Source organism: Schistocerca piceifrons, chromosome 3 (genome assembly GCF_021461385.2).
Source record: "Schistocerca piceifrons isolate TAMUIC-IGC-003096 chromosome 3, iqSchPice1.1, whole genome shotgun sequence".
In the NCBI taxonomy this organism is placed as follows: domain Eukaryota; kingdom Metazoa; phylum Arthropoda; class Insecta; order Orthoptera; family Acrididae; genus Schistocerca; species Schistocerca piceifrons.
The window spans coordinates 321797086-321824515 of NC_060140.1; the positions used below are offsets into that span (position 1 = coordinate 321797086).

General features: G+C 37.2%; 1 protein-coding gene across 4 annotated transcripts in view; it reads right to left on the reverse strand.

Annotated features, from left to right (window-relative positions):
• Positions 1–27430, reverse strand: part of LOC124788136 (mucin-5AC-like) — a 91610-nt gene that overhangs the window by 12546 nt on the left and 51634 nt on the right. The window contains exons 4-8 of one of the 4 annotated variants that reach the window (XM_047255274.1): positions 19230–19313; positions 14090–14194; positions 10044–10505; positions 6577–7806; positions 4178–4231 (exon numbers count right to left, since the gene is read on the reverse strand). In XM_047255274.1, the coding sequence (XP_047111230.1) occupies positions 4178–4231; positions 6577–7806; positions 10044–10505; positions 14090–14194; positions 19230–19313 (1935 nt within the window). The remainder of the gene's footprint in view (positions 1–4177; positions 4232–6576; positions 7807–10043; positions 10506–14089; positions 14195–19229; positions 19314–27430) is intronic. The other 3 variants (XM_047255278.1, XM_047255276.1, XM_047255277.1) reach the window with 3 other exon arrangements.

The following is a 27430-nucleotide window of genomic DNA, read 5'->3' on the forward strand; positions in this document are numbered from 1 at the left end:
CCGCGCGACCGCTACGGTCGCAGGTTCGAATTCTGCCTCAGGCATGGATGTGTGTGATGTCTTTAGGTTAATTAGGTTTAAGTAGCTCTAAGTTCTAGGGGACTGATGACCTTAGAAGTTAAGTCCCATAGTGATCAGAGCCATTTGAACCATTTTTTTTTTTTTTTTCAAGCTTTAACAGCAGAATCTTATGACCCACCACAGCAAAAGTAGTAGGTCAATAAATACTCCTGTTAATTCCTGTTTCTTGTTCATCAGGCTTAGTATACAATTGGAGCACACATAAATGCAGTTGTTGTTAACCTTTTATTTCTGAATCTGTGTTGCTCATTACACAAGGTACCGTTTTTATTTATGAATTCCATAAGTTTGTCATACATATCTTTGTCTAATTACCATAAAGATGACACCTTAAGTTGCAGACAGGCACAACTAAAAGGCACTTACACATTAGATTTCAGCCACAGTCTTCATCAGTAAAGGAAACACACACACATTGATTCACACAAGTAAGTACAACTCACGCACACATGACAGCCATCTCTGGCAGCTCGGACTGGAATGGCATTCTGGTCCAAGCTACCGGAGTTGGTGATCATGTATGTGTGATGTGTGCTTGCTTGTGTAAATGAATGTGTGTATGTGTGTGTGAGTGTGTGTGTTCCTTTATTGAGAAAGGCCATGACTGAAAGCTAATGTGTAAGTGTCTTTTAGTTATGCATGTCTGCAATTTAACATGCCATCTTTACAGTAAGTAGCAATCTATCTTTACCTTATATTGTTTATATTACAACCTGGAGTTTCCATGGTTTGATAACGTTTTTCTAACATTTTTGGAATGTAAGGGCAAACTGTAACAGGTCTGTAGCTATTTACATTATCTCTCTCACATATTTCATATTCTGCAGATTTTTCAATAGATCAGGGAAAATGCCTGCTTGAAGTGATCAGTCAAATAAATGTGCAAGTATTTCTATTAAGTTTGGTGCACTCTTTTTTAATATTGTTGCAGCGAAACTATCAGAATTGTAATTTTTAGTTCTTTTACTGCTTTTGCTATTTCATCTTTTTTTGAGACAGAGTTGATGTACATTGATACTCTACATGCACTTATTTTACATTCATTGGCTTGAGTGTCCTTATTAAAGTTTGATTTTATCATATTACCAGCAACACCAGTGAAAACATTGTTAAATGTGTTGGCTACTTTTAAGGGATTGTCATAACACTGCAGAATTTCAACACTACCATCAGCTGGATACATGAGATATTTCCATCAGCTTCATCACAGCTACTAGGCTACTATTATTTCCCACATCATTACTGTGCATTGTGCTCTCTTTGATACAATGTTTAAAGTATTTTTCCTGGTTCCAAGTTAACCTTAGAGATACTCACACTCAGAAGATTTAAGAGACTAAGTACCATGTGTTATTTAATGAGGGTGCTTGAAAACCATTGTCAAAAGAACTGCCTCATGACTGTTTACTATGCTAATATACATTGGATTCTGAGGAGTATGGTATCATTTTCTGTGGTAACTTATCATCCCACCTAAAACTCTTCAGAACACAAAAAGAAATAGTGAGAATCATGACTGGAATAAAAAGGAACAAACTCTGCAGAGCACTATCTAAAAAGATGGGGATTCTCCCTCTTCCATGTATTTACACATTTGAAAGTTCAATGTTTATTAAGAAATATGCAATAATAAATTCTAGTGTCCTCCTAAAAAATGAAAGTCTGCATGAACATAACAGATGACCGGAAAAAAAACAATTTGTGCCCAAAAGGAGCACTATGCTATGGTAAAATTATTTACAATAGGTTTCCAAAAGAAATTAAAGTAATAAATGACCTAAAAAAATTTAAAGCAGTATTGAAAGAATATCTATTAATACATTGCTTCTATAGTCTGGTAGAGTCCCCAAAAATCTTTGAGAGCCTAAGAAAGTTAATGTTAAGTGTAAAGCCACATTCTTTATCAAATACAAAAATATTGTGTAAATATGACTATCTACTTGTAGCATGTAAAGACTGTAATCATTCATAACCATTTATTCTTAATTTCAGTTTAATTTTCTAGTTAAAATGGTGTAATTATAAGTCAGAGCTGAAAATATATTTTCAATTGTAGGTTTCTAGCTAAAGTTGTTTAATTATACATCAGAGTTGGAAAAAATGTATTTACTAATAAACAGAAAACATCATGTAAACATAAAGATATATTTGGTTATAATAGAGGGAAACATTCCATGTAGGAAATATATATCTAAAAACAAAGATGATGTGACTTACCAAATGAAAGTGCTGGCAGGTCGACAGACACACAAACAAACACACAAAATTCAAGCTTTCGCAACAAACTGTTGCCTCATCAGGAAAGAGGGAAGGAGAGGGAAAGACGAAAGGATGTGGGTTTTAAGGGAGAGGGTAAGGAGTCATTCCAATCCCAGGAGCGGAAAGACTTACCTTAGGGGGAAAAAAGGACGGGTATACACTCGCACACACACACGTATCCATCCACACATATACAGACACAAGCAGATATATTTGCATTGACCTGTCCAATATCTGATGTGTTGTCCTGTATGTGTAAGGTTTACTGGACCAAATAAACACAAATACATTTATTCCTTTTATTCACCACAATTATTAGAATTCCATGAATCAGCATGGTTTTAGAAAGCATTGCTCTTGCAAAGCTAAGCTTGATGTTTCCTTACATGATATATACAAACTATGGATGAAGGGGAACAAGCAGATTCCATATGTCTAGATTTCCAGAAAGCATTTGACATAGTGCCCCATTGCAGTCTTTTAACAACAAAGGTGGAATAAGTACACAAATATGTGACTAGCTCGAAGACTTCTTAAGTAATAGAACTCAGTATGTTGTCCTCAAAGGCGAATGTTCATCAGAGACAAGGTATTGTCAGTTCCCCAGGGGAGTGTGACAGGAGTGCTGCTGTTTTCTATATACATAAATGATTTGGCAGACAGACTGGGCAGCAATTTCTGGTTGTTTGCTGATGATACTGTGGTGCATAGTAAGGTTTCAAAGTTGAGTGACAAGGAAGATACAAGATGACTTAGACAGTGTTTCCAGTTGGTGTGATGAATGGCAGCTAGCTCTAAATATAGAAGAATGTTAGTTAATGTGGATGAGTAGGAAAAACAAACCTGTAATGTTTGGATACAGTATTACTAGTGTCCTGCTTGACACAGTCAAATTGTATAAATATTTGGGCTTAATGTAGCAAAGTGATACAATATGAAATGAGCATGTGAGAGCTTTGGTAGGGAAGGTGAATGATCGACTTCAGTTTATTGGGAGAATTTTAGGAAAGAGTGGTCTACCTGTAAAGAAGACTCTGTATAGGATGTTGGTGCACCAGTTTTTGAGTACTGCTTGAGTGTTTGCGATCTGTACCAGGTCAGATTGAAGGAAGACATTAAAGCTATTCAAAGATGGGCTGCTAGATTTGTTACCGGCAGGTTCAAACAACGTGTAAGTGTTATGGAAATGCTTCAGGAACTCAAATGGGAATTCCTGGTGGACAGGCAACATTCTTTTCAAGAAACACTATCGAGAAAAATCAGAGAACCGGCATTTGAAGTTGACTGCCAAACGATTATTCTGCAGGCAACATTCATGTAAGGACCATGAAGGGAAGATATGAGAGATTAGGGCTCATATTGAGGCATAAAGACAATTGTTTTTCCGTCACTCTATTTGTGAGTGGAACAGGTCAGCAAATGACTAGTGATGGTACAAGGTACCCTCCACCCAGCACCATATGGTGACTTGCAGCGTGTCAATGTAGATGTAGATTCCTGTTTCCATTCTGTGCCATTACTGACACAAATAAATAGTGAAAAATTTAAAGTTTGATATTCAGGCTCTTTCTATTATTATTGTTATTATTATTATTATTATTATTATTATTATTTGTGTATTTCTTAGCCTTGTCTTCAGCAGATGATGCACAGAAACTCTTCCCTCATCATAAATATAGGCATAAATACCAGTTCATAGTTTATGGAAAATATATGGAGCAAATCAAGTCAAGAACAGAAAAATTTCTCAGGTGAAGCTTATCAACTGATGATAATATTTCACAACAACATGTAACAGTGAAAGCAAATTAACTACAACAAATCACAGATTGCTTACCTTATCAGCCAGATTCACTTTCTTTTGTTCTTGCCTGCCACCAACATTTTGTGCCTAAAAAGAAAAATCAGATGTCAGTCGTTTTCTGGAGTCTGATAACAGAAAATGGTATGCAAGCGCACACCTGCAGATGAACGGTGTGTGTCACATAGAGATATAGATCTGTATAACTCTACAACATTTTGAGCTTCCACTCTGCTGCCTCCGTGATTGTGGCATTACTGACTGTTAATGTATTGTCTCAGGGCAAGTAGACGGAGATGGAGGGTAAGGGGCTGGGGTAGGAGTGATTCAGCAGGACAGCATCCATTCCTCTAATTCCTCTGGACTCAACTGTCACTAATATACATTCTCAGATATCCCCTCACCCGTTTGCTCCCTTACCCTCCTCCTCTCATATCTTGTTCACTCCTAACATTGTATCTCTGTTCTCCTTTCATACCTTGTTCACTCCTAACATTGTACCTCTGTTCTCCTTTCCATTTTGCTCACACTCTACTGCTTCAATTTTACTACTGTTACCAAAACAGAACTCACTATCCACCTGAAAGTGAGTTTCTGCCTACACCCACTTCTAAGCATTTTCTTCATTCTGAAACTTCTGTTATCATTATGTTTCTGGAGTCTAAGTTAGAAACAACATGGCATTAAATTATATGAAAGTGTTGGTTACAATAACTTAAAGTGGAAAACATTGTCACTTGTGATGTATGAATAATGAAATAACGATTACTTCTTCTAAAAACCTGGTACAACTGTTGACAACAGACTCAAATAAATGTATAAGAACCATACATGTTCTATGGCTAAAAATACTTGCTTTCTGAAATATAACAGAAAGTAATAGCAATGTGTGTGAAGAAGAGCAAGAGACTTTTATGATAGAAGGTTTAGTTATCGTATATGAAACATGTAAAAATAATCTGTATGCAGCTGACTGCATGAGTTGCTTCCACATGAGAAAAAATAAGCATCATTTTTGTTGGTGCAAAATACAATGTAAGTGTACAGAACTTGGTAATTCCAGACTCTTTGCTGGCTAGGATGGCTCTTTTTAGTGTCGAGCTTTTCTGGAAAGTTACTGCATGGGTTATTTGACATTTATTTTTAAATATCACATTGTCAGCCACTTTCAGTAACGAATAGTAGTGGCTGGACAATAAAGAGACTCACATTTACCCAGCTGTCATAAATAGTCATGTATCAAGTACATTGCACCAGTTTTGTGAAGCATTTGCCTGCACATTAACTGGTATGCATAATAGGAACTGTAAGCTTAGGTAAATAAAACGTTTCTAGAAACATAAGCATAGGCAGAAGTTGTGAACTTTGTCATTAGACTAAAGTAACATTTTAGCATTGTAGCAAGACTAAAATATGAATTATCACTTCTTAAGCAGTGAGACAATGATGTGGCTTATCCCAGAATGAAAAAAGGCTATAATAAAATTAAACAGTACGACAATGTATGAACAACTAGGAATTATTTGATATGTGAATTTGATAAATATAATAGTCATGCAAACTGTTTTCCTTTTTAGACAACCTGTCAAGTAATAATATGAATTGCATATCAGTACTAGGTTTATAATGGTATGGCTTAATACACAAGTAGACATGACACACAATGAGTTTTGCTCTGCCATCTTGATAGCCTAGTGCCTATGTTGTGACTATATAATCTGGTAAGTGAATTACTGGTTTAAAACACCTAGTATTTCACTAAAAAGTTTTTAATTTTAGTGGAATGGTTGCTTTTCTGCTGATGGAAGCTCTAAATCTCAAATAAAAGAAATGAACTGTACACAGAAGACCGTCAATTCAATCCACAATGCTTTCCTTCACACATTTTTGTCATCAGCCAAACTAGCCTATTGATTACTAATCTTACAGTCATGCTACCTATGGTTTCTTGTGCAATATTTCTTTATTGTTTTATAAGATAATAAATTTGGCAATTTTACTGTGTGTTCAGCAAATCAAACAAAACTCCACATAAAACTGAAATAGGTTTTATGTAAATAACAACTATTTTTCAGTGGGCACAATGAGAAGGAAACCACCTGCACAACTGCACTCATAAGCAAATGACAGTTCTACAACAAAACTATAGAGTAAAGGAGGCTGAACAAGTGTTGAAAATTTTCTACTGGTACTGTTATATAAATAAAGGGGAGAAATTCATGTACAGAATATGGTATAAATTAACTTGGAATATTTGCTGTTTTTCTATTTTAGCAAGTACATTATTAGTTTAGGAACAAAGAAAATATATTTGACACAGTGATTTTCAGCCTTTATTGATGAATTAAACAATATATCTGATTAGATAAGTTTTAACTTTTAGTATAATTATTTCATTAAATTAAAAATTAATAACTGAATAATATATCACTTACCAGAATATTAAGAAGAGAGAGTTCTTCTAAACGACCTTGTCTGTCTAGTGTCTGCCAGTTATTTCTTTCATGCACAGATTCACTTTCTACATGTTTGATGCCTGATTCTACAGTGTTCAGTGATGAGTATGCAAGTGAATTTCTAGGAGAAGTAACAGGAGGTGGAGTATAAGTTGCGGAAGTTGAGTCAGATGTAGTTTGAGCAACTGTGGATATGGTCTTTTCCAGTGGACGGGTAATTTTTTCTGTTGGTTTAGAAGTACTAGGATTTGGTGCTGCCAGCTGAGAAGTTGTTGCCTTTGGTGTGGTGGGTCTGGAATTTGTAGGCTTTGGTGTAGTGGGTTTAGAAGTCATTGGCTTTGCAGTGGTGGGTTTGGGAGTCATTGGCTTTGGTGTGGTTGGTTTGGGAGTTGTAGGCTTTGGTGCTGCAGTTTTGGAAGTTGTTAACTTTGGTGCAGCAGGTTTGGAAGTTGTTGGCTTTGGTGTCATAGGTTTGGAAGTTGTGGGCTTTGGAGTGGTGGGTTTGGAAGTTGTTGGTTTTGGTGTGGTGGGTTTGGAAGTCATTGGCTTTGCTGTGGGAGGTTTGGAAGTTGTTAGCTTTGCTGTGGTGGGTTTGGGAGTTGTTGACTTTGGTGTGGTTGATTTGGGAGTTGTTGGCTTTGGTGTGGTAGGTTTGGGAGTTGTTGACTTTGGTGTGGTAGGTTTGGGAGTTGTTGGCTTTGATGTGGTTAGTTTGGGAGTTGTTGGCTTTGGTGTGGTTGGTTTGGGAGTTGTTGCCTTTGCTGTGGTAGGTTTGGGAGTTGTAGGCTTTGGTGTAGAGGGTTTAGAGGTTGATGACTTTTGGCTGGTAGGTTTCAAAGTTGTTGTCATGAGAGATGTGGCAATGGTCACAATAGCTGGTTTCATAGTTGTAGCTTTGGTTGTTGTCTTAATAGTTGTTACTGTGGCAGGTGCAGCCTTAGCAGTGGTCGGTTGTGAGGTTGCTGGTTTAGTGGTCGGAGCAACTGTTTTAGTTTCTACAGATGCAGATGATATGTCAATAGGTTTTGAAGATGAATTATTTGTCAGTGGGGCAACAGGAGTTACTGTCACCAGTCTTTCAGTTATGTAGGAACTTACTGGTAGTGATGTCATAGTTGTCAGCTGTCTTTTGGCTGTCACTGTCATTACTGGAGATGCAGTAGACTTTCCAATAGTTGAAGCTGTTGACAAGTTTGGTGTAATATTTCCCTGTAAAAATGATAAATAAATGTTAATTTACTATGATATTAGAAGTCCAGGATAGAGTTAAAAAGTAAGAGATTAGCATAAACACACATCTGCAGATGAATGGTGGATGATGTATAGGCATACTGAAAAATTCGAAATTTGCTTTCGCTTTTGTATTCTTACTCTTTTCCCAGATTTAGAATAAATGTTCTTCCTCTCACATAATTAGACAGACTACCAAATGTTTGCCTCTGCAGCCATTTCAGCAGTCAGAGAGGGAGTCTTTGCACTAAATCTAGAAAAAGAGGAGCAGTGTGAATGCTAGTGTCTATGTCTCACCAGTCATTCATCTGTACGTGAGTAGTGGGTCTTACTCAATTTTGTTTTTTGTAGTTTCTGTTTATATCTTCTTACTAGTAGATTGTCAAAGGGAATAAACATAGTTTCAGGTTAATTGTGAAATCAAACTTTATGTAATATTGCAAGTAGGAACTATCCCTTTCCTAACATTTTATAATTTCATGTGAGTGCTGAATGAATGTGAACAAATACATAACTGACACATCACTATATTATTGAATGTGTGCAGATGACAGGCACTGAAAACATCACATGACAGAGAGTATCCCCATTGTCAATATTTGAAAGTTTATTGTCATCTTTGTTTCCCGTTATCCACCATCAAGGTAGTACTTCTCTACTTTCCGCTGTCTTTCCACCATTCTTCTGTAACTATTTTGTTTCAGTCCAGATTCCTTCTTCTTATACTGGTCTTGATCAAATCAATCCACTTTGCTCTGGATTTCCTTTTTGTTCTGAAACTAGGCCTCCATCATTTGTTTTGACATTCCTTTCATTCTGTTTACATGTCCAAACCATTTTAACCTACTCTTCTCGAATACATCATTCAACTTTCCTAATTCAATTTCCTTCATTTCATCATCATTTCTCACTCTGTCTCTCCTTATTTTTCCTAAAGTTCAACTTTGTAATTTCATTTCACTAGTTTGGATGCATATATCAGTATGGCTGTACAGTATGTTTTTTACTTATGTACATTTCATTGGCAGCTCCCTTTCCCAGACTAAGCTCCTCATACCCTTGCAAAATGCATTGCTCTGTTACAACTCTGTCTAATTTCAGCCTCCACCTTTGCATTCTGCATTATCTCATTTCCTAAATTACTCAAGCTGTCCACGATTTCAATTTCCTTCCTTTTAATGTTACTTGTTCATTTCCCTCCTGCATCTTCTCTGGTTACCACCATAATCTTACTTTTGTACATAGGGCATTTCATGCCTCATTTCCCAACTTTTTCATTTAGTATGTCCAGTTGCTCTTGTACATCCTTTCTGTTAATTTCCCACAACACAACATAAGCAGTAGGTAGCAGTAACTTCATCTCCCTTCTTCCATAAGCAACTTTTGTCTGTTTTACTATTTCATCCATCACCACGAAAAACAATAATGGAGACACCACACTTGTCTACTCCCCACAAAATTCCTAAACCAATCAGTTCTTCCTACACAAGTCCTGTATGACTTCTGAATAATCTCTCTTATTGGCAGTGGAGAGGGGGTGCAGGAGGGGGGGAATCAATTTCTTTGTTGTAAAATATGTACCAGGGAAGGTATGGCATTGGCTAATCTGGAATTGCTACTGAACATCACATTTGTAGGCAGTAAAAAGCTGCTATGACTGCCTCATCACTCATTCAACTAACAAAGTAAATTCCATATACTCAAACACATGTAAAACGATGACACTAATGTACAAATCACAAGTGCAAAAACAATTTGCAGCCAGCATCTAGAATAATATGTTTCTGTACAATATCAACATTCACAGTCAGCACCATATACCTACTGATCTGAGTACTGTAGAATCGTCCTTCAAAGCAAGAGGTATATGAAACTACTTTGCAGATTAAAAATGTGTGCCAGACTGAGATACAGACTTGGAACCTTTGCCTCTGCCGTGAAAGAAAAACGTCCCAAGTTTGTATCTGTCTGACACATAATTTTAATCTACAAGGAAATTTCGTATCAGCATATGTTATGCTTAAGAGTGAAAAATTCATTCTGGAAGAATTACATTCTATTCACTGTTATGCAAAACAAGCAAACTTTCAGTACATTAACTTATAACTTCACAAGACACCTTTTATTTTGCATGTATTTATTTTAGTAATTTGTTTTTATTTATGATTTTATTGTAACAGTTAGTTGTTCGAGATTACCAACATACAGGTACTTACCAGAACCCTCGAAATCAAGCCTCTAATACTCAGCGGGGGTGATGGTGATGTTGCTGGTTGTGACAAGAATCTTTCTGTGGTTACTCTAGCACTAGTAGTTAGTCTTTCTTTCATCATTGGCACTGATGATAAAAGTGTGCTACCAATCCTTTCAACTGTGGATAGTTTGCTTGTTGATTCACTTGCACTGATCACTGGGGTTGTCATCTCTTGTGGATTACTGATGCCAGATAGAATGGTAGCAGCAGTCTCAAGTTTAGGTACTCCACGCAATATGTTATCTGTGATCTGGGATATAGTCATGGTTGATGATGACAATGGTAATGTTGCTTCAGTACTGCTCACAGTTGATGAAGGGACTGTCTGAGCATTTGTTTGTATGGGCAACTGTGTAGCAATGTTCAGTTTTTCAGTTTTTGTTGAGGATATGCCATTGTCGGTGGTCTTTTCAACAAGATTTTGCTGTCAATATAATGAAGACGATTTTTTTAGAAAAATTAAAGATTCAGTTATACATTTAGTAAAGATAAATGATTTAATGTTTAAAGAGTACAAATTGTTTTAACTCATTCTTTTAGCTCTTTTTTATAATTTTTTTTTTCAAAGTTTAATCCCCACTGAACCAAAGCAAAGTGTTATCTATCAGTACATCCTTATCACATTTTAAATCATTACATCCCATGCTAAGGGATCAGTTTAACAGCCACTGTTTTATCACAAGTAGTGCTTTTTATAGATGATGACTAGCTATTGTGTTAATAGTTACAGTAGTATCTGAAGGTTATTCTAATCACACATTTTTATATTAAACAGTATGGAAAGTATAGATTACTACTCACCATGTAAAGGAGGCACTTATTCACAGACAGAGACACAATGAAAGAGACTTACAAAATATTAAAACTTCCTGGCAAAGTCCTTCTGCAGTAGAAAACACATACACACACACACACACACACACACACACACACACACACACACACACATGGCCACTATGTCAGGGAGCTAGAACTGGGATCCCAGTGGGCAATGGATTGCTGCTTTCTCAGATGCAGTCACAGTCAGGTCCAAGCACTCTGAGACAGTGGTCATCTGTTTGTGAGCTGTATTTGTGTGAATTTCCTTGTGTGTGTTTTCTACTGTAGAAAAAAGACTTTATCCAAATGTTTTAATATTTTAGCAGTCTTCTCCATTGTGCCTTTCTGCAACTCAACACCTCCTCTACATGGTGAGTAGCGATCTATCCTTTCACATTGTTGTTGTTCAATCCTGGACTTCCCAATGTTTAATAAATTCAAACAAATATGAACTGCTGTCATGTGAGTTTTGGCCATCACCAGATGTATATTAAAAATTTTAGATACTTTCTTTTTAATGCCACATTGATTTTTTCTTATCTTCCTACAAATTCTTGTACATAAAGCTTCATGCTGATGATAAATTTCACCACTATCTCACCTCTTTTACAGAATCGTTTACCAATTCAATGAGTTATTTTATTTGAAAACATTGTCTTTAAACTTTTCCTTCCATTCACATCTGACACTTAACACATAACAGACTGCAACGGAATATGAGTACACTGTACCATACTGCTATGTTGCTTGTTGTTTTATTAAATTTGATCAAAGGCAATGTCAGCTGGATGTTCACTTAAATATTTGCAGTGAAATCAGCTGTCATAAACATACTTGTTTACTTGCTAGTGTTTTCAAACAAACCCTCCTGGCTCTCGTTATCTCAGGGTCTACAGTATGACAACCACACAAATTGTATTACGAAAGATGCTCATTCACTGTATTCAGAAAGCAGACACTAAATGCATATTTGTTGTCACACTTGCAGTTTGGCTTCACGAAAGTTTCAGTAATATGAAATTAATTTATTCTTTATGAATGCGGCACTTACACCATTCAGTGAAAAAAGGCATCTCAGTGTACATAAAATGGTATATTCTTGCTTGATTGTAGCTCTGTAGAATTAAATGAAAGTTTATCAAATGTTCCATTCAAATTAAAATATTTGAGCAAAATGTTTTCCCAGCATTAATGAACTGTAAACAAATATGAATCTAAGTGAAATGCTGAAAAGCTTGGGGTAATGCAATATTATGTTCTTGATTCACTGTATTTCTTATTATATATATCAATGATATTCCACAAATGGAAAGTCCACGATGGAATAACAACAAAATGAAAATGGAATAACAACAAAATGAAAAGGATAGCCACCACATAGAGGAGGTGCCAGGACACAGATGGGCATAATGAAAAAGACTGCTAAGTATTTAAGTTTCTGGACAAAAAAAGTCTTCAAAACACACACACACACACACACACACACACACACACACACATACACACACACACACACACACACACACACACACACACACACACACACAGAGAGAGAGAGAGAGAGAGAGAGAGAGAGAGAGAGAGAGAGAGAGTCACGAAAGCATAACACACACACATGGCCACTGTCTCTGGATGCTGTGGCCCAAGTGACTGGAGACAGTGGCTGTATGTGTTTAAGTTATGCTTGTGTGGATACATGTGTGTGTTTTCTATTTCAGAAAAAGGACTTTTTTTAGCAAAATCTTAAATGTTTAGCAGTCTTTTCCACTGCACCCACTTGTGACTTGGCACTTCCTCTATGTGGTGAGAAGCAATTATCCTTTTCATTTTGTTGATCTTCCACTAAGCAATATACTTTTTTGAATTCCTGTGTTGCCTTGTACATTATGCTACAAAATGGAATCTAGTTTGCAACTAATGGGATACATACAAAGCATTTAAACTTTTTTTTATATCTCACTTACTTGTTATAAGGCACTCACATTGTACATCTGACTTTCCCTACAGTGATCAGTTACATACAGGATAATTTTCTGAGTTTTTATGCCAACACTTGTACTTCTCATTAGCAGACATTTCACTGGCACAAATGCAAAGCATTGGCAAAGTGTAGTGGGTAACATGATGTTACCACAGACAAGTACAGTATTAACATGTAGGTTGACTATCAACAATTTCTTGTTAATTTTTAGATACATATATCATTAATTTGTTTTCTTTGATATTTTGGTTTGGGGAAATATATATATATATATATGGCTGAGGATGAATGAATAGTTGCATTTAAGGTTAAATTGATAGCAGCTATGAATGATATTCTACTTGGCAAATCTTGCGTAAGGGGATCTGATGACAATCAGCATGGGTCTGATAACAGCCAAAGGTGAACAAGATCCACTTCTTTATGTGCTGAAGTAACACTTGGGGTTCTGTATACATTTGGAATCAAAAGAACAAAACACAATGCTAACAGGGACAGCAGCTGAATTAGAATTGTGAACTGTGCTTCATGTTATACATTTCAGTCAATAGTTCTGGCTCATAATGTTACTACATGCTAACACAACTCCCATCTCTGGTGACAGTATAATTCTGGTAATGGTTATACACCTGCTGCAGATCACTATTCTTTGATAATGCAGGTCACTCGTGCCAGGAAAAAATTATACAATGAAAAGTCATTTACTAGAAAATTATCCACAGCTATGAAAATCTGCATAATTCGCCACATTAGAACTTCTTCATACTAACTTTTCCTTGAAATAATATCACGAAGAAAAAAATTACCAGTAGTGCTATTGGCTCACTTTTAGTTGATAATTAAGGAATTTATTCCATCAAAGAAACTGCATTTACATGAAATTCTCAAGTTGGTGTGTTTCTACAAAATTGCTATGTGGCCTTGCATAATTTTAATCCTTCAAAATGTGAGTCACTCATATTTAAAACTTATTCCTGACAAATACAACAGTCTTATGCTCTCATAATTGTATTTGTTACACATTAAAGTAGACAGTTAACTTTGTGTTTATAGCATAATTTTAAACCCATAGTTCCTGTGGCACTCATGCAAAAATTATCAAAAGAAGTAAAATATCATGCAGTTAACATCATTCTCTTCATTTTGTACCATACTCATGCACAAACATGCATTAAACTGAAATTAATAACAATGAAAATGAAACTTACCTTCTCAGTAACTGGTTTCCATTTATATACTATCTTTGTCGTGCTGGAAGTTGCTGGTTCAGGTGTAACAATGAACAGGGGGATAGATGTTGATGTTGAAATTTCCTACAGTAATTTAAGACTGTTACTCAACAAATTAGATACATCACATAACAAAAAGAAATTAGAAAGCAGATGAAATAAGAGGAAAGACAGCAGGTGGTCAAAGTACAGAAACATAAAAACACTTTAACCACTTTTTAATTATTTCAGTATTTCAGTGGAATCTGATACGTGTGTCCTACCCTTACAGCACTTCTGCTTATTACTTCGTTTTTGAGCCATGAATAATTTTTGAAATGCACAATATACCATATTATTCCAGATGATGAGCCACCAACAGGGCAATTCAGAAGGATCCCTAGTGCAATCTGAGATTTTTAAAGCTAAATCAATCAGTTACGACAAAGAGTTATCGGCACAAATATCCAATCTGATCTTTGTAGGAATCAACCTGCTTCTTACACTTGCCACGGTGTGCAAAAGAAGAAAATTTCTCATTTTTTCCACCACTAAATATATAAATTGAGTAGATTTGGATATCAGTATAAATGTAACACAGTTAGAAATAATGAAATACTGATAGAACAATGAGACACTGCAGACTGTCTATAAAATAAATTTTATACAAACATTCTGTAATACACAAACATTATATACTGCTGTTATGGAAGTTGCTGAAACGAGCAAGCTTCCTACAAAACTGAATTCACTGGCCATATACAGTATTTGCAAAATGAAGTGAACAGTCATATGTATGACTGTTGGTTTCTGTGCCATGATCTTCAACTCGTGATTAACAATTTTCCTAATTTTTTGTCTGCTTGAGTAGATGGTATTGTCAAAGATCCACCCCACATTGCTGATGGCAGACAAGAGTTGAGCTTATGTACAAAGATTGGCCTATATGTGCCTGTTGCATCTGGTTGTAATGCTATGGATCTCTCTTTCCTACCTGCGATGGTCATTCACTGTAGCACGGGAATCCAGGATCAATTTACCTCGAGGCTATCTTCTTTCTTGTTGAAGCTTTTGCGACATTTGTGAATTTCTGTGGCTTCTCTAAACAGATGGGTATGGTAACTCTTCTTCACAGTGAGAACCTGTGTGACAGCAAATTTTAATATGTGGTTGGTTACACAGTATGTGCTCTGCAGTTGCCAATTTCTCCACTTGCCCCAACCAGCAATACCATTTTGATTTGATAATTCTGGTACTGATGGATCATCCAGTCATTGTAACACAGGCTTTCCTAAATGTACATGGTATGTGGTATATTCCCAACACTGCCAGAGGGTCCCTTTTATCCCTTTCCTCTCTGATTTTCTTGGTCCATTTTGGAAATATTTTCATGCTCTGTTCACGCAATATATGGACAATTCTGCCCATAAGCCCGAGAATGTATGACAGGAAAGCTGTACCCAACATTTCTCCATCTAGTGAGTCACTTTGAAAAGTGTTAGGTTATGCAAAACTTCTTATGCAACTGATGGAGTACCCACTGCCCCTTAGAACAAACTCCAGATGTTGCCCCTCGTGTCTGAGGTGCTGTAGCTCACATGTCCATCTAATACACATAACAATCATATTAATATATTATAAGCATATGACTTTTTGCCTTAGGTGATGATCTGACAGTTTGTTCAGATATGAGTCCATGTGTGTTTGTTTTCAGAACACAGTGTGGTCCAAGTGCTCACCATTCTTGTAAGCAGCACTTCTAGAAAAGACAGAAGTTGATCCTTTGCTATCTCAATAGTAAATTTTATGTTGGCATAGACACTGTTCAGACGTCTTAGAAATTCACTGAGCTGATCCTCGCCACATTTCCCAACGACAAAGGTGTCACTTATGTAACTTTACCGCATCTTAAGTTTACAGGGTGCCAAGTCCAGTGTCATCATTAACTAAGCCAGAAAAGAGAAATGATTAATACACTTGTAACATGTGCAAGATGAATACATGAGCTGCAGCACCTTAGATGTGATGAGCAGCTCTTGGAATGCAATCTGAGGAGCAGTGGACACTCCATCTGCTGCATAATAAGTACCTTATTTTCCAGACTATAAGACGGTATGAACTATAAGATGCACCTTAATTTTTAAGCAATTTTTTAAGAAATAACATTTTTACCAATTTTATTAGTAGATTGCAGCCAGACTAAAAAAAATCTTAGTTTATAAAACTGAACTGACATTTAAAATCCAGAAAATTATCATCTTCTTGTTTTGGTCATCTTGTATTCATCCTCTATTTACACATTTAGTCTTCCTTTTTTTTCAGTCTTCTTTACTAGGCCTTCAATCACAAATGGTTTTTTCTGGTGGTGAAGAGCCAAAATGCCGCTCAGCTGCTCTGTTTCCATGTTCTTCTGCACAAGCTATTACTTTCAATTTATAGCCCACATAATTTTTTTAATCATAAAACTAGCTACTAACAAAAATATTTCACTCTTACTGATAACACAAATCATTTTAAATTCAAGTTCACTGGCACTGTAGACTGCAAAGACACATCACAGGCTAGACAGTGTTCTGGGTTTGTAATGGCAGAGTGGGAGGAAGACAATGTTAGCAAGCTTGTGAATCCCCGCGACTCATGTTCGTTGCAAACATGGTGTGAGACTGATCACATAATAAAATTTGCTGACACAGAAGTTCTCACTGTGAAGAGGAGCTACAATGCCCACTTCTTCAGGGCAGCCACAGAAATTCACAAACATGGCAACAGTTTCAGCAGGAAAGAAGAAAGCCTCAAGACAAACAGATCCTGAATCTCCATGCTGCTGCAAATGGCAGTTGCAGGTAGAAAGAGGAGAACCATAGTGATAATGACCAGGGGAAAGCCCTCAGACTTTAGCACAATAGGTTCATATCTCAGCCCTTTGTATCGACTCCAGTTTGCCACTGGCAATGGAGTATGAATCTTTCACAACATCAACCATGCGTGCTGGCAAAACATAAGAAAATTTGCTAACAAATGTTGGCTGAAGATCCTGAAATATAAATGAGCCCCACGAAAGACTCAATAATTTAGTCATATGTATGTTCAGTTCAGAAAAAATATTACATGAACATGAAATAGGAAACATCCTGAGTAAGATCTTGCACATCTTTCAAAAATGTACCCTCTAGTTACTTAATGTGACCACCTCTCAAAAGCTTGAATAACCATCTTTTGCAGCATAGACCACTGTGAGATATACAGAAAAAGAGTCAGTAAGGTTCTGAAAAGTACCAACAGGCATTTTCACCACTTATGAAATGGATGGTCCTGCTGAACATTGTGCACATGAATTAAATCTCAAAACTGCAATCACAGATAATAACATTAATAAAATTCACAATATTATACTGAAACATCTAGAACTAAATGCGTGTGAAACAGCTGAGGCCATATCAGCACAAAGAAAAGGTACATTTTATGTGGAGATTTAACTATGAGAAAGCTTTGTGTGACTAAAAGCAAATGTGAAAATAATGTACTTGGCAATGTATGAACTGTTTTAAAAAGATTTCTGTAGATTTTATGTTTCACTTTGACACTATGGATGGATTCACCAATTAAGACATCAAAGAAGTGCTGGAAGCCTGTATCCTTGTACCAAAGAAGACAAAATTTATTTTATCTGCCAGAATAGTTATGATCACTTTTATATGGAATGCAAAAGGGGCTTTTTTATTGATTACCTTACAAAAGGTAAAACAGTAGCTGGTGAACACTACAAGTCTTCGACTAACTTAACGAAAAATATGAGTAGAGGCCCTGATCACAAAGGAAAAATAACCATCTTTCCTCAGGACAATGGATCTGCTCACAAAAGTACTTTGGAAATTAGAAACTGGGTTTCTGCAAGGATTGTTTCATCAACCATGGCGTCCTCAGACCCCCTATCTAAGTTCACATCTGGAGAAATTGGTAGCTGGGAAATATCTGTTGTCTGATGGCAGCAGTAGGTAAGTATTTTGCAGAACTTACTGAGAAGCATTAGAGTTGTGGATGTTGCACAGTAGAAAGAGTTGATCCACAATTGGCTAAAAAGAGCAGTATATCAGAAAATAAGCGCATATTTCATGTAAAACACATTTTCTTTCACTTACAGGCTGAGCATTTGCTCTCTCTCATACCACTCAACCCTCAGTAAATTGTACAGTACCTACAACTTTCATTTTCATTCAGATTAAACAAATAAGATATCTGGACCCAAACTCTGTCTGCTATTTGATCTGGATGACAAAAGGTCACAGAAAAAAGAAATAAAAAGAGAAATGGAGGAGCTAAGAAAAGAAATTGAACATTCATTGGTGTGATCAACAGACAAAAACACATCAATGGCCAGGAATGAGTGGCCAACAATGTAATCCTTTCACTGACAAAACTGTAAACAAAATAAACTAAACTGCAAGAAAAGACACATAATAAAAGAACTAAACAACTGCTATTTCATTCTTATTAAATTTGATCATCTCTGGTCAGTGTATCTGCTACGAACTTTAAAAGCAGAACAGAAAGTTGTAATTTAATCGTCCATTTATTACACTGTCACTCTTTCGTTTACTAAAAGACTGCATTACAACCTGCCAGATTTCAATATTTGTGACAGTTATCACAAACAACAGAAGGAGAAGGATCTTGGCACAAAGTCAGTTCTCAAGTCGAGTTAATATCGTAGTTTAAAATTTTACTGAGATCATCATACTGAAGGAATTTATAAAATGCAGTAACTGTGACAATAAAATATGGTAGGAGAATAAATGTTCATGAGTGTATGTAATTACACATTCAGTACTGTGTGTGATAGACCAGTTGAAACAAATTCTTGAACAGAACTTCTCTCTGTGTAATTATTTAACCAATTCAAGAGTCCTAAATGTGTATTTACTTTCAGTTTCATTATTTACATGAATTGTCTTCTCTAGTAGTCCCTGAAGGATCATCACACTCTGGCAATAAATGTAGCGGAAAAAAAAAATTCTTGTTACATACGTCTTCTTAAGCTGGTCAGATACAGACCAACAATTATTCAGACTCACTGTAATATATTAATGTCAAACTCTGGTACTTAATATGCACATACAATAATGTTAGTAAAATAACTCACAGCAAAAAGAGAGTTGCTGGTAATGTAGTGGAACTTGGGCTTCTCACTCGTGGAGCTGGACCAATAGTTGCTGTATTTGGAGCCCTGTATAAATCATAGCTTGGTAATTTATCATGCAGTGTTTACTGCTTCTTTTCAAAAAGTTGAAGTAAAAGTAGAGAAAGTAATATTAAAACACTTGAGATGGAATGGCATCACCTACTTACCTATGCCCAAAATAAGAGCAACACTTACATGGCTTTTTATACAAGTTGCCCTTTCCCCAAGCACCTATTCTTATTAAACTTTCTGTTGCCTGGTTCTTACTTTTTATTTCTGTCAAAATGAAATCTTTTAAAAGACCAAAATTTCTAATTTATATGACTGCAAACATTCCTCCAAATGTTTTTGTTTAAGTAACTTATTTTTTCCCTTTGACGTTTCATCTATGTTATCTTCACTGCACTCTGATTTCAACTATTGATTATTAGCTTAATATAAAAAAGGACCAAAACATTTTTGCACCACCTACATATTTGCAAATGTCTGTGACCTTGTATTCAAGGTGAGCAGGTAATGAAAGAGTAATCAAAACCTGCTACTGTGTGACATTCCATACCACATTTCTCTACCTCGTGCATTGTAACACACGAGTTCGCCTTGATATGCTGTCCACACAGTAGTCAAGATGTTGCTGCCCAAGCCTAAGCCACTCATTGACAGATGCCATACTGAGGTCATCCAGAGTGTGAGGAGGGTTGGTACCTGCAATGATGCACTGCAGGTTTCAGCTAGGCCCAATAATACTCAGTTGGGTCCGTATTAGCAGATACTTCAGGCCATTCCATTTGACTGATTCCTGTTTCCTGGAGGAAGGTGTTCATGGGGTGGTTGCAATGTTCTCATGCACTGACCAAAATCTTCTCAGTTTTCAAGCCATGTCAGTTTGAATAAAATGCTCAGCTTTCAACAGCTGTCACCATCATCAGAAGTAAAAAATGCACTAAACACCAGGGCAGTCACAGTGCTCTATTTATACAGGTATGATAACAGCATCTGGGACTTACACAGAGGGTCAGGAGGGTTAATAGGCAGGTCATAGCAGCTCCTGTCTGCTGCAGGACTGGGTGACAGCAGGTGGTAGAAGGTGCTGACACCATGTTCGAATCTGACACCCTCACCTTCCAATAAGTGTCAAGCATCTGTCTCTGCTTCTACTAAATATTCAAAGCCTGCAACCATGCCCTACTAACTGGTTACCCCTGATCTCAGTTAAAACTGTTGTTGTTTATTCTAATCTCAGTCACCTCCTATAACGAAACCACAACATTATGATGCATGAGGCAGGACACTTCCCTTTTTAAATTCACAAGAATATTCAACCACAGCTGATTTTTCAAGCACCCTTTGTTTAATGTGATGTATTTTCTCAGCACAGCATACATCAACAGTGCAAATAAATTGGCCCATGTAGATACAGCTGCGTTTTCAAGAACACCATACGCACCAGGCATTCACAGGCCTACGTTGTCTTTAATGGACCATAAAATATCTTCTCTTGGAGGTGGCCCAGAATACTGGTAATACTGGTCTCAGTCCATGTCTCTACAGCACACATTGTATCTTGCTTGTCACTGGCCCGTGGTAAGGAAAGAACATAGACGCCTTGGGCTTTTCTGCCAATTCATGAGGCATCTTTTGTGAAAAGTACATTAAAGCAACTGCAATGTCTCCCATTCCATAATTCAGACAGTAGATGGTCATTGTCAAAAATAATCTTTGCTCTGTGTACCTATGTGTTCATGATCATTTTCTTGTGTACCAGATGGTGAGAACTATTTGCCTTCAAATACAAGTCAGTGTGTATTCATTTTCTGTTGGTTTCCAATCTTTACAGTAAATGTAATGTTGGGATGGGCATCATTAATGTGATCAACACACTGCTGCAGTGGATTTTCACAGTGTGGCCCTACCAGGAAAGTACTGCCAACACACTGTAGAAAGCAAATTGTATGCACTGTTATAGAGTCAGAATTTTCTCCATGAAGATGTCTGCAACAGCCAGAGACAGTGGGGATCTCATCGTTGTACCACATGTCATCTTATTACATTCATCATGGTACAGGCAGTACATTGTCATTAAGGTGTAGAGGAACGACCTGATGATCAAAAATAGAAACTTTAGGGACACCCTGTGGTCTTGTACTGGCACCCATGTAAAAAGAAACACTACAGTCAAACTAACCTTTATGTTGTTTTAGTCTACCTTCACTTTCTTGAGTTTATCAACAAACGTTTTCAAATTAACAGCATGCCGTTTGCAATGTTCTAGTTTGGGTGTTAGTAATGCTGCTAGATGTTTTGCAGGTTTATAGGAAGATGAACTGACTGCACTAACAATGGGCCTAAGAGAGTATCTTCCCTGTGTATCTGGTACGTCTGGCAGCATGTGGCATTAGTTTCTTCACCGCATGCTTGTGCATCTTCATTTTCAAAGACAAGCCCATCACCAAAGCATTAACTACAAGGATGGACAGCAGACAGGAAGATCCTGTCCTCCATATTGCACAGCCCTAAAATTGCCCTTAACAGCAATGAGAGGTGTCCAACACATATACATGATATCAGCATAAAACATGAGTGACCCTCTTCTCTCCTACAACAGGAGTGACCCACCTCTCTGATGAACATATGGGCTGCATACTTGAGATGCATAATGGTAGTTGGTTGTCTCCGTACACTTCTACAATTTTTTTTGTCATGTGACTAGGGCCTCCCATCAGGTAAACCATTCGCTGGGTGCAAGTCTTCCGATTCGACACCACTTCAGCGACTTGCGCGTCGAACTTCTACAATTATTACTAGGCAATAGCCAAGTTCTACACTGCTTGATGATGAAAACCAACATCATTAATCCAGGTGTTCTCTTGGCCACCTTCTTCACATAACACAGTGCTTTGGGGTTTGTACAGTTATTCATAAAGCACATCTATAGGCTTCATTGGCTGTATGGAAATGTTTGAGCACTGCCTGAGTCAACAGTCCTGCCAGATAACTCCAAAAAGGTAGCAGGCAGTTCTACTGCTTCATTGTGGGGTGCTCACAAGCCATAATTTGTGTGTAGCAGTCACAAGCTGTTATTGTTAACCAGAAGCCACCACTATAAGACGCATCTTAAATGTGACATGTATCACAACAGTGGTTGCCATGTTGTATGAAAATTCGGTGATCAACTTTTCCTAATGAATGTTCTTGCCAGAAAGTGACAATGTGAGCATAACCCAAGTTTGAAAAGACCCTTTGAGGAACACTGTACACAAACTGCATTGCTCCATTCACAACTGGAGACATATGCAACTCCACTGAGAATACAGGTTTAGTTAGCTTTACCTCCATTACATAGGTCACTGTACATAGGGATTTCTTGTGCTAAAAAACCATTGAAAAAGAGATCATAAGGATGGTGCAAAATGTTTTTTCAATTACTTTTTTTGCTATGAGGAAAGGAGTTTCATATGTAAATGTACCTTTTCACTAAAAAATAAAAATAACAAGAGAGAAAGATAAGCGATGAAATGAGAAACATGAAATAGAATGTTAGAAGTGTGCATTTACATATTTGTACTGCATGGGCTTTAAACACATTAGGAAAAGTAGTATGGGGAGCCAAGCTACCTAAACGAATTACACAGGCCTGCTATGAATGAACTAGAGTAAAATTATTAGTATTCAAGATGTGTTTATGAGGACAATATAAAACAAAATTGACAATATAAAACAAAATTCTAAAACCACATGAATTGGTTATTTGCTATAGTAGAATTACTTGGGAGCAATCAACTAATATCACAAGGCTAAAAAGGAATAAAAAGAGAGAAAGAAAGTAAAGGCATGTACAGGGTGTTTCAAAAATGACCGGTATATTTGAAACGGCAATAAAAACTAAACGAGCAGCGATAGAAATACACCGTTTTTTGCAATATGCTTGGGACAACAGTACATTTTCAAGTGGACAAACTTTCGAAATTACAGTAGTTACAATTTTCAACAACAGATGGCGCTGCAAGTGATGTGAAAGATGTAGAAGACAACGCAGTCTGTGGGTGCGCCATTCTGTACGTCGTCTTTCTGCTGTAAGCGTGTGCTGTTCACAACGTGCAAGTGTGCTGTAGACAACATGGTTTATTCCTTAGAACAGAGGATTTTTCTGGTGTTGGAATTCCACCACCTAGAACACAGTGTTGTTGCAACAAGACGAAGTTTTCAACGGAGGTTTAATGTAACCAAAGGACCGAAAAGCGATACAATAAAGGATCTGTTTGAAAAATTTCAACGGACTGGGAACTTGACGGATGAACGTGCTGGAAAGGTAGGGTGACCGCGTATGGCAACCACAGAGGGCAACGCGCAGCTAGTGCAGCAGGTGATCCAACAGCGGCCTCGGGTTTCCATTCGCCGTGTTGCAGCTGCGGTCCAAATGACGCCAACGTCCACGTATCGTCTCATGCGCCAGAGTTTACACCTCTATCCATACAAAATTCAAACGCGGCAACCCCTCAGCGCCGCTACCATTGCTGCACGAGAGACATTCGCTAACGATATAGTGCACAGGATTGATGATGGCGATATGCATGTGGGCAGCATTTGGTTTACTGACGAAGCTTATTTTTATCTGGACGGATTCGTCAATAAACAGAACTAGCGCATATGGGGAACCGAAAAGCCCCATGTTGCAGTCCCATCGTCCCTGCATCCTCAAAAAGTACTGGTCTGGGCCGCCATTTCTTCCAAAGGAATCATTGGCCCAGTTTTCAGATCCGAAATGATTACTGCATCACGCTATCTGGACATTCTTCGTGAATTTGTGGTGGTACAAACTGCCTTAGACGACCATGCGAACACCTCGTGGTTTATGCAAGATGATGCCCAGCCACATCGCACGGCCGACGTCTTTAATTTCCTGAATGAATATTTCGATGATCGTGTGATTGCTTTGGGCTATCCAAAACATACAGGAGGTGGCATGGATTGGCCTCCCTATTCGCCAGACATGAACCCCTGTGACTTCTTTCTGTGGGGACACTTGAAAGACCAGGTGTACCGCCAGAATCCAGAAACAATTGAACAGCTGAAGCAGTACATCTCATCTGCATGTGAAGCCATTCCGCCAGACACGTTGTCAAAGGTTTCAGGTAATTTCATTCAGAGACTACACCATATTATTGCTACGCATGGTGGATATGTGGAAAATATCGTACTATAGAGTTTCCCAGACCGCAGCGCCACCTGTTGTTGAAAATTGTAACTACTGTAATTTCGAAAGTTTGTCTGCCTGAAAATGTACTGTTGTCCCAAGCATATTGCAACAAACGGTGTATTTCTATCACTGCTCGTTTAGTTTTTATTGCCGTTTCAAATATACCGGTCATTTTTGAAACACCCTGTATATTGCCCAACAAAGAAAGTCACAAAGTCTTCAACTAATGAGCATTTCTTACTTGTAAATTTTTAAATTATTAATTCCTCTACAACAACTGTCACACACTAGAAAACTTCCATTTAGTGCACAATTGCAATACTTATTACCAAAAAGTATTAATCACACCATAGATTGCTAAAAAACTTTATAACTAAACACTCCATTTTACACAGCCAAATATTTATAATAAGCTGAAAGGTAGGAGTGTATTGGTTCATTAACAATACTTATAGTGGAGAAGTGGTACTATTCCATTAAAGAGTCCATGGAGAAAAAATTTACTATTTTAGCTATGAAAGTATGTATTTATCTGTAGAGTGTCAAAACTACAAGTAGTACTTCATATTGTGACAATATAATTGAGTGCCTTTTATTCCTTTTTTTAAATAAAATATAAATAATGGTCACTCATTAAAACTCTTGACAGATCTATTGTATGATAGACCATATGACTTAAAAGCTGGACATTATGAAACAAATAATTCATATTTCTCATCAAAAGCAGCCTATTTTCTTTCAAAAATGTACATTAAAACACTGAGTTCTGTACTAGAGGCACTGACTGAAAGGAACATGTACAATGCTGAAAACAGAGAAATGAAGGTTTCAAAAGAAGAATAAAGAGGTATAATGCATTCCTTTATATTGGGAGGGGTGTAGGGAACAGAAGTTCATCAAAGAATGGTACAAGATGGAGAGCAATGAAAATCTGTTGCAGTTCTGATGCTGAATCCAACCACTGGGGCAATCGTTGCCATTGTAACTCGCCTTGCTTCAACAATGAGGGCATTCACCTGCTGGAGAATACCATCAGTAATGTAGTGTGACATTCTAGATTGTGGGTCATCAGGCAATGATGTCTGTCCTTCCTTGAATCACTTGTGCCAAGCCCTGACTCTTGCAATTGACATGCAGTGCTCTTTGTATGCATGTTCCATTCTTTGATGAATTTCCATTTTCCACACTCCTTCTGCTGAGAGGAAATGGACAACATCCCTTTTATCCTTCTTCTGAAGCTCCCATTGCTCTGTTTTCACCACAACTGTGTGCAGTGGACAGTTGACATGTGCACATGCTCATTCATGTTATCATGTGGGTATGCACTCATTACTTCTAGCAGCAAGGTCAGGGACCTCAGCACTCTTCTTCCACAGATAGTGACATTACCGTCCTTTCAGTTGTTTTCATTTTACAGCCTGTGGTTCAATTCTTTTTAAACAACTCTAATATGTGCAAGTAAGTTAGTCAATAAAAGACTCAGTGATATGTTTCTAAATTGGAGTCTCTTGTTCACTGACACACTTAAATGGAAAGTTTGCACTTAGTCATCACCCCTGCAGTTACACTATTATGGTGTTGAGAAACCATTAGTGCACAAAATAATAAAGTGCAATAAATTCTGAGGCACACCACACTAGCAGCTGTCTGAAATTGCAGCATCCAAATGTTCAGATAATTTGCAGTTCGTTTGGTTAATGAGACTGTGGTTCATTAACTTCTCTTTTTTAGTTGTTGGAATACTGACCTCCAATGTACAAGGTCCAATGGTTCATCTTTTCCTTGAACATCCAATGTATCTTAGCTTGTACAGCTTCTGATACAGTTTAATTTTGTGCATCCTTTTTAACTTTTTCAAATAATTTCAGTTCATTCATTTTGAGTATGCTTCTTCCCTTGAATTTTCTTATTCATTAATTTGATACTTAATGTCTGTGGATCATTTATTGATCATAATTCAGAAGATATTTAAAATACAGTCCACATGTTTTTCAAATAAATGTTAGAAGTTTAACTTCAACACCCAGGTTCACTTCTATCATTTTGAGAAATGTAATTTTGTAAAAAGTAACAGCAAATTTCAAATCATTTTTGTTGTCATCAACCATTTAACATCCACTGCCAAAATGAGTGCCTTCTCTAGACTTTTTCATGAATCACAATTTTCAGTGGTATGTACCCATTTTACATCTGCATTTTTTTTAATACAGGCTATTCACTTTCAATTAGAAAACTCTCTCAGTGTTTTCTTATCTTTTTGAGTCCAGTAAACAGCTTCCTTAGTCCATTTTCCTTCCTTTCACATGACTAAATGAGCCACTTGCTTCCATTCCATTTTCATTAGCACCATAATTACATCTTCCACTCCAGTTTGTTGCTTGAGCTACTCCCAGTTTCTACCAGTAATTCCCAATGTCCATTCCATTTCTACACCATTCACCTTGAACAGCTTTTAATATAAAATTATATGACACTGCCACAAGTGAAAACTAATATTCGCTGGTAATAGTAGACTGTTACTCACCGTAAAGATGAAACATTAAGCTGCAGACAGGTCCTAGCTGCTAGAGTTGGCAGTCATGTGTGCATGATATGCAGTTGCTTGTGTGAATGAATGGTGTGTGTTTCTCTCTTTCTGATGAGGGCTGTGGCTGAAAGCTTTCTGTAAATGTCTTTACTTGTCAACAATGGAAAATCCAGGATGGAACACAACAATATTATGAAAAGGAAAGTTTATACTCACCATATAGCAGAGATGCTGAGTCACATATAGGCACAACAAAAAGACTGTCACACACACACACACACACACACACACACACTCAAGCAAATGCAACTCACACACACATGACTGCAGTATTAGGCTACAGTTGCAGGGTGGCTATAGTTACCTGAGACTGCAGTCATGTGTGTGAGCTGTGTTTGCGCAGTGTGTGTGTGTGAGTGTGTGTGTGTGTGTGTGTGT